Source organism: Argopecten irradians, chromosome 16, assembly GCF_041381155.1.
Source record: "Argopecten irradians isolate NY chromosome 16, Ai_NY, whole genome shotgun sequence".
NCBI lineage: Eukaryota > Metazoa > Mollusca > Bivalvia > Pectinida > Pectinidae > Argopecten > Argopecten irradians.
In genome coordinates this window covers 18,414,301-18,422,488 of record NC_091149.1, presented here as the reverse complement: position 1 = coordinate 18,422,488, position 8,188 = coordinate 18,414,301, and the positions used below count along the sequence as shown (strand labels likewise).

General features: G+C 35.2%; 1 protein-coding gene across 1 annotated transcript; it reads right to left on the bottom strand.

The window, feature by feature from the left end:
* On the bottom strand, positions 1 to 1,724 carry LOC138311035 (uncharacterized). Its single transcript, XM_069252459.1, has 2 exons — positions 1,572 to 1,724; positions 1 to 1,341 (listed from the first exon to the last, which is right to left on the bottom strand). Exons 1-2 carry the CDS (start codon positions 1,679 to 1,681, stop codon positions 225 to 227), a joined length of 1,227 nt encoding a protein of 408 aa, XP_069108560.1. The 5' UTR covers positions 1,682 to 1,724; the 3' UTR covers positions 1 to 224.
* Positions 1,725 to 8,188: the final 6,464 nt, after the last annotated feature.

The window sequence follows — 8,188 nt, the reverse complement described above, 5'->3', positions numbered from 1 at the left end:
ATCGAATGTGCATTCACCCTTCATGCGGACAGTGCTTATTTAAAATTATATAATTAATAAATCAAATTAAAACCAAATACGCATCCTGACAATATGGCTTGCATCTGTTCATCATTAGTATGGTAAATAGGTATCATAAACAAATAGTTTGTTTAGTTAATATTGTTCTTAAGAAACTTTCAAGTTCTGATTTTTTTATGTTATTGTTCTTGTTTTTTATTCCCTTAAATCACAAACCATGAACTAGTTACCCTGAGGGTATTGGTAGAAATCATTCTATTGTCCTTAACATCCCACAGCGATGACGTCAGTCTTCCTTCTGTTGTTACCAGGATTAAATTCCAGTGAGGTTCAGGAGCAAACATTCTGTCGGATGAATCTGGTTTCTGGACGTGTCCAATATACCGAACAAATTGTGCAGATATCTCCGATCCAAAATGCTCGACATTGTCGGCAGTAAAGGCGATCAATGTGTTGTTTGAGAATGTTACAACTAAACGTAACATGCCGCCCAATTTCAGTGACCTACTCAAAACTTCTTTAGATCCAGAAGTAACGGCCCCTGACTCTGATATCGTTAACAGTTTCCTCCACTGACGTGTATCGGCATACCACTGTGCACTGACTGTACTTTTTTCAGGATTGTTTTTGTTATTGTATGATTCGAGATATAGTCTAATAATGTGTCGAAATCCCGCTGTTGATATCATCTGCCAATACCAGTAGGGGTTGCTTTGAAAATAAGCCATTTGGTCCACTGATATTTGAGTAAGAAGCTGGGCGTTGATATGTCCGTCTGTCTCTACAATAACACTGTCTGGTTCTCCAGCTACATTACCATTCAGAACGACACGAACTCTTCTACCGGCGATGATACTAGCTCGTAGTCTGTGTAAAACTCCGTCAAGAGAAACTCCCTCTTGGTTGTGGGAATAGACCATTGACCAACATGTGTCTGCAAACCAGTCTATATCTTTTTCAAATTTTAAGTTGTACTTTATATTCCCGCCAATATACCAACCTAGCCTGTTAATATTGCCATCAGATCTGTCAATTTCATAGGACCATAAAGGTTTATCTCTTATGAACCTACGGATAAATTTACCGCCAGAGGACAATACTTCAGATCCAATGCGTCTCAGAAATTGGGCGCTGATCAACGGTCCATCTTTGAGAACAATTTGATCTAAAAGCGACGCCGTCCACCCATTTCCTGTAACGTAACTGGCTTCGTAGCCCTGTCGGATCGCTGAGTCGAGTTTAGATAAAGATCCGCAGGATCTCTGTCCACCGTTGTCATGACAATAAACCGGATAGTTATCGCGATGGCGGCAGGATTTCCTTGAATGAAAAATTACGTCCTTTATAACCTTATGGTACACATAGTAATTAATTATTCCCCTAATTTTAAAATATCTCAAATCAAACCATGGATGAAAAAGGACTAAACGTGATACACAATCAAAAATATCCACAATATATAATGATAATTATGGAACTCGTTAATTATGTTTTTAATGATATTGAACTCAAAATGAAAACAGAATTATAAACTATTTTAAAGTAGTTACCTCACGAACCATTTTATTCCAATGACACCAAATGTATCCGGATTGCTTGGACGGGAAGATCCAAACAGATAGTGCAGGCTTTTGTGATAATCCCCTGATGTACAGAACATATAAAACACACGTGTTGCTTCCGCTGAGAATGTGTTCCATGTTTCCTTGGCTACCTGGATCGACGACTGTGAACATGTTGAGTTTCGATCCGAAACAAATTTAGTGACATCAGCACGGAATGTCTGATTCCAGGAGGGCACATACACTCGGACGGACGAAGCTGATTGGAAGGCGGATATCAGGTCACCCTCCCGTCCGGAAACTACGTCCCCATCATCATCTGTCTCATAGACTAGTCTCCACTCATTCAGAAGGTCTCCTGTAAATGAATGTCACATTGTGAACGATTTTTATATTTCGTTTATTTTTTCTTTCTTACAACGGCATTCCATTCTCATCCTCTCCTAATTCGGTCCATATGGTGTTATATCACCCTGGTAGAATATAATATAATGCCACAAGCTACGCCTTCGATCTGTATATCATTTCAACAAATTTCATTGTCATATGTATATGGCGATACAGTGAATTGAATAACAGGCTATGCTTAGATATCGTTTTTAATAAACACTTATCGGTCATTATTGAAATCCAGCATGGTGGTATAACAACGTGACGTGTTGACCTCAATAAAAGTCCATAATTGATAAACAAATTCCATCACGATCGCTGACGTCAGTCATTCAAATATTTGTCAAACATTTATTTTATACACCCGTCAATAACCAAACATAAAACATACTTCTCTGATTTACGTACCTGAGTGATCACAGTATACCGATGTTGTATCAGTAACAGCGCATTTGTTAAACCCAGAACAATGACTTCTACTGCAAGGTGAAATCATTTCCTGGAATAGAACATATCACGAATAATATGACAGTGATAATCAATGTAAGTATTTGTTGGATACAAATTATCAAATAAGGTCTGGTCGATGCTTCATCTGACGATACATAAGAATGAGAATGGTTTATTTTGTTTTTATCTTATTAATACAATAACGAATCATTCAGTGATATTAATTTGGAATTGATCGGGACGCAATTTCATTGACCTCTAGCCACTTACGAATGGTGACCGCTTAATTGAGTTCAGTATTTTCCAACGTGAGGACCATTGACTGACCGCTAAAGGCAGGTGACCGCGACCGTTTATACAAGATGGTCATTAAAGACAATACACCACTGACGAATGGTAATGTTTATATATTAAAAACAGGATTTTTGTTCAGTAACAAAAGATGCTTACATGACACTATAACCATCATTAACAAGTTTGTGCTTCTTATTTCATTTAAGCATTGAACGTCTTTCAGTTGGAATTCATAGCCAATATGAATGCCAACTGGACAGAGGCAAATGCCATGAAGCGCGCTAGCGCTTCATGTTGAATTTGCCTCTGTTCAGTTGGCATTCATATTGGCTATGAATGCCAACTGAAAGACGTTCAATGCTTATATTTACATTTGATTACAATTTTATGATGAAATTCCAAGGAATTTTGCATTTATAATGAATTAATCATTCGTTATCGTCATGGATGGAACAGCCATTTGAACAGCCGTCTTCCGTGATCGCTGGCACGACAATTGTGACGTCACAATGATAATGACGTCATAATAAGCGCTTGAAGTTCATTGTTTATATGACTGCCAACTGCGTTTGGTAAGGTTACATAGTGGGACTGCATTGAAAATGTAAATATTTCAAAATAAAAGTAATTATAATTGTTAATTGCATTCCGAAAACATTCCATGGTAGACCTAATCATATGTCTCTTAAAATGAGCTCATTTTTGTTGTCGTTTATCAATACGCCCATTTTAGAGACAGAACTGACTCCTTCAAGAATAAGGTTGAAATACAGCCATCCTGGTCGTGGTGGGCCTTCACATTTGTTTTGTATGTATCGCTAACATTTTGGATTTATTTCATTATGAAATTAAAAAATACACTCAACTAACCTTGTCTCAGGTTGTAATTCGCTATTTCAATCATCCTATCACTCTTTTCGCTTCGTCTCGATTTCCAACTCGATATTTCAATATTGAAATGGATAAAATATAGCGAATTACAACCTGAGACCGGAATAGTTGAGTGCATTTTTTAAACTGTTAACACGTCGAATGATTCATAGGCACTATTTTAACTTGGGTTCTATTAAAAACAACAAAATTATTAGCAGTGGAGGTTGCTGTGTAAAACTATTAACACAATAATTTACTAATGACAATCCAGATAAAGATGAAATATATAACAGTAATATCTAATAATGAAATGGAGTCTTGTGAGAATTCTCCAACTGAATATAACATTTAATTCGGTCCATATGGTATTATTTAACCCTGGTAGAATATAATATAATGCCAAAAGCTACGCCTTCGATCTCTATATCATTTCAACAAATTTCATTACCATATGTAAATGGCGATACAGTGACTTGAATAACACGCTATGCTTAGATACCGTTTTAAATAAACACTTATCAGTCATTATTGAATTCATTCCAGCAGGGTGGTATAACAACGTGTGGACCTCAATAAAAGTCCATAATTGATAAATAAATTCCATCACGACCGCTGACGTCAGTCATTCAAATATTTGTCAAACATTTATTTTATACACACGTCAATAACCAAACATAAAGCATACTTATCAATAAAATATCTAGAGGCGGAGATTATTGTTTGTGATATACTGGTGAGGATTATGTATGTTTTATGTCATCATACCCCACGTTATTCGACATAAACAAATAAATTAACAAACTGAATATAAAATTTATAACGCTGTTATGATGATATCTTGGCAGAGGTTATTCAAGTAATCAATTTTTTTCTAATAACAACATATCTGTATCACTACATCGAGGTGTCATTACTTAAATGTCTTAAGAATGTAAGCCGGGAAAATGGTGAACGGAAAGAATCAAACGTTACTTTCCAAAATAATTCACAGTGGTCGGAAAGGGTTTTATCAAAATGCGAAACATAGAAGATGCAGTAAGATTATTAAGTGGCGTTATTAGATATTCATTTAATAAAGAAGGGACAATTATTTTCTAAAACCAACAGAAGGCGTTCGATAGGGTCGAATGGGAATGGTTAGAAACATTGTTTGAAGAAATGGGTCTAAAATGATTCAATGGAATCAAAGGACTTATAAATATTCAACGAAATTCATACTATATATATATTCAACGAATATAACAAACATCTTTCTAAATTTAGCCAGGTCGCCCCAACCTTATACATTTTGCTTGTTCAAATTATAAATAACAAATTGAATTAAAACTAAAGATGTTCGCAAAATCTCTTTTTTTCAAAACTACATATAAAGTCATGGTTTTTAATCAGTGACGTGATATAGGGACGGTTGTAATTTCAGGATAAAATAATAAGATATTCATAAATTAATACCTCAGTTAATCTGGTGACGGGGACCATGACAAAAGTTGAGTCAACCTCATGGAAACTGGAGTCTGTCGGATCAACATCAAACAGTCTACACTGTAGAGACCTTCGCTGGTAGCTGAGGACAGTACAACCTGGATGTGATAAGCAGTGTTTGCCACATTCTGGCAGTGAAATACCATACAACACTTCAAGAGGAGTGGCACAACAAATCGTCTGTCCGGAAATAAACTGTTGAAAGTCAGATATTACTGCATAATTATTTAGCATTGTTCCAAACACTGTTTTTGTTAGAGACATGTAGATACTAAAAACGACAACCTTCTGAGAATTCATTTTAAACCAGCCCGTTCCTGAACAAGTAAACATAGCCTGATTTCAAATATGTGTTCCCGAATATTACTGAATGTATAACTTTGCCAATCGACCGGAGCCAGTTGCTAAATAATTTATAAGGAAACATAAATTCAACCAATGAGAAATTTGGAACATCCCATACACTTCATAAATATTCCATTGGCCTATGTCTTTTTAACATTGACTGCCACTTCTTTCAGTTAGAAATAAAAATAGCAGATATACCCAGGGCGACTTTTCAAATAGGGCATCAATATTTCAGCAACAGGATTGGTAAAAGTTTACACACGGATGCACGAAATCAATGATAAAGTAGATCAAGGATAATTTTATGAAATGATTTATGAAAGCACAACTACTGTGCGTTTGCATTTTTAAATAAATCTTTCGTACTTTTAAGGTTTCATGCAATTATGTAAGCATCGCTTCTCATCGCAAAGACCCTCTATGGCGTTATAGGGGTCAGTAACTCACTAGATCATTTGAACTTGTATTTATTAGTTTAACATCATATTAACAGCCAGGGTCATATAAGGACGTGTTAGGTTTGTTGGTGGAAAAAAGCCAAAGCATCCGGAGAAAAACCGGTAGAAATGTTTGCATATTGATCAATTTCTTACAGAAATAAACTGAACGGGTTATCTTACGTTTAAGGATTCATGTATATATATGCATCACTTCTTATCGCGAAGCTCCGCTTGACCCTCAGTGGCGTTATAGGGGTCAGTAACTCACTTTAAAGCTATAAATAGGTCATTTGAACTTGTGATAATTAGTTTAACAGCCTATTAATACACAGCAAAAAGTGCAACGCATGTTTTACATACGTTTGAAAAAACATGCGTTAAACGTCGCGTTAAACGTGTTTAAAACATGCGTTTTACGTATGTTTTAGCCACCATGCGTAAAAGTACGTTTGAACAAAACATGTATTAACCATATGTTTAACATATGTTTTACGTACGTTTGTTTTCCACCACATGTAAAACGGACGTCTGTTAAAATAACACTACAAATCCACGTAAAACAATAGTTTTATCAATGTTATTGAAGACCTGCAATCCTTTGTTTTTTGTTTTCAAAAATGATACTCCCATATGCAAATACATGTTTAATAGCCTCTATGGTTTGGTTTCATTTTATCTATATATGTCTTCTACCAACTTATACTGAACCTCATATTAGCCACGTGATAGAATAAAGCAGCTTCAATATCGTGTGATGATACATTTAGGTCTACAATTACATGTACATCTACTGATTGTGAACAGAAGCAAAACCGCTAATGTGGATTCCGTCTTTTTATATTTAAATTTTAACAGTTTTGAAGACTAATGCTTTGAATACATATGATCAATATCAGCTGACCAGCGCTTCATGATGTACAATGTAGTAGGTCTACAACTGCTGTTTGATCATCCTCGATACCATAGCCCGGCGTCTGCTTCTGGTTTAAAAAAATAATAACCTCCCCTACTATATAGTAGGGGTAGGTTATTGTATGATTTCAAAACCAGAAGTAGACACCTGTGCTATAACATGACAGATTCTAATGGCCGGACAAATTTATTTTCCGAAAATCTTTATTTATTGTATATTCATAGAATACGGTTTAAATGTTATTCTGAGATTCTGTTTAAACATCTGAAGTTTTTAACCTGATTTTTGGACTCTATGAGCCAGAATTTGAAAACAATGGAACATTGGCCATGACTTCAGTGAAGATTACAGCCTTTAAAATATAAGTGATAAAAGTGACGTTAAGGACAAATTGATGTATGAAAAATAAAATCATCCTAAGATTATGAAATTATACAACATACTATGTATGAAAAGATATCAGTCACTGGACAGGAACCGAAAATCCAAATAAAATGGTATTAAACTTTACTTTTGAAAATGACAAATATATGGTGCAACTTCAAAGACAATGTAAATGTACATAAAAACAAAAAAAGGTGGATTTTGTAATAGGATCAAACGTATGTATAACACATGTTTTGAAACGTCCGTTTTACATGCGTTTACGTTTTACGTCTGTTTACCATGCGTATTACGCATGTTTAACACATGTATTACCATGCGTATACGTTTCGTACGTACGTTTTACATGCGTGGTCCTCAACATGTTTTACATGCGTTTTATAACGTACGTAAAACGTGTATGCACTTTTTCCTGTGTAACCAGTGGCGTGTAAGGATGGGTTATCTTACTTTCCATTTTATTTGTAGGCATATAAATCCTCGGAAATTAGCTTTACCGAAAAAATGGCGAAATTTCTTAATCTGCGAATAAAAATCAATTATGTGCAGTATGCATATGTATGCCAATGTAAAAGGACCTGGAGCGAATTTTACTAATAGTGATAAAGGTCGTAAACGTAAAGGTAAACGTAAGTTACGACTTTTAGTAAAACACAAAAATGTCGTAAGTTACGTTTACGACCCTTGGTCAAACAAGCGCTTGTAGTAACATATGGTTATACTATAGTGACGTGATTATTTGGTGACATAAATGTGTCCTGAACCTTGTGAACTATATTCCTACAATGCGCACTTTATTGTCAAAAAAATTTACAAGCTACATAACAATTTACGTAAATAAACAGCAATACTTAAGTTTAGTCATACAAACACAAACGTAGTTTTGCTTAAGTCTACCTAATACGTGATATGCATGCAACTTATCACTAGGTTAAACGGAGAATGATGTCTTATGTTTATCAACACAAACTAGATGACCTCATTCAAACCCGTCCTAATGTTCATGGGTAGTGATATGTTCTGCATGGCTA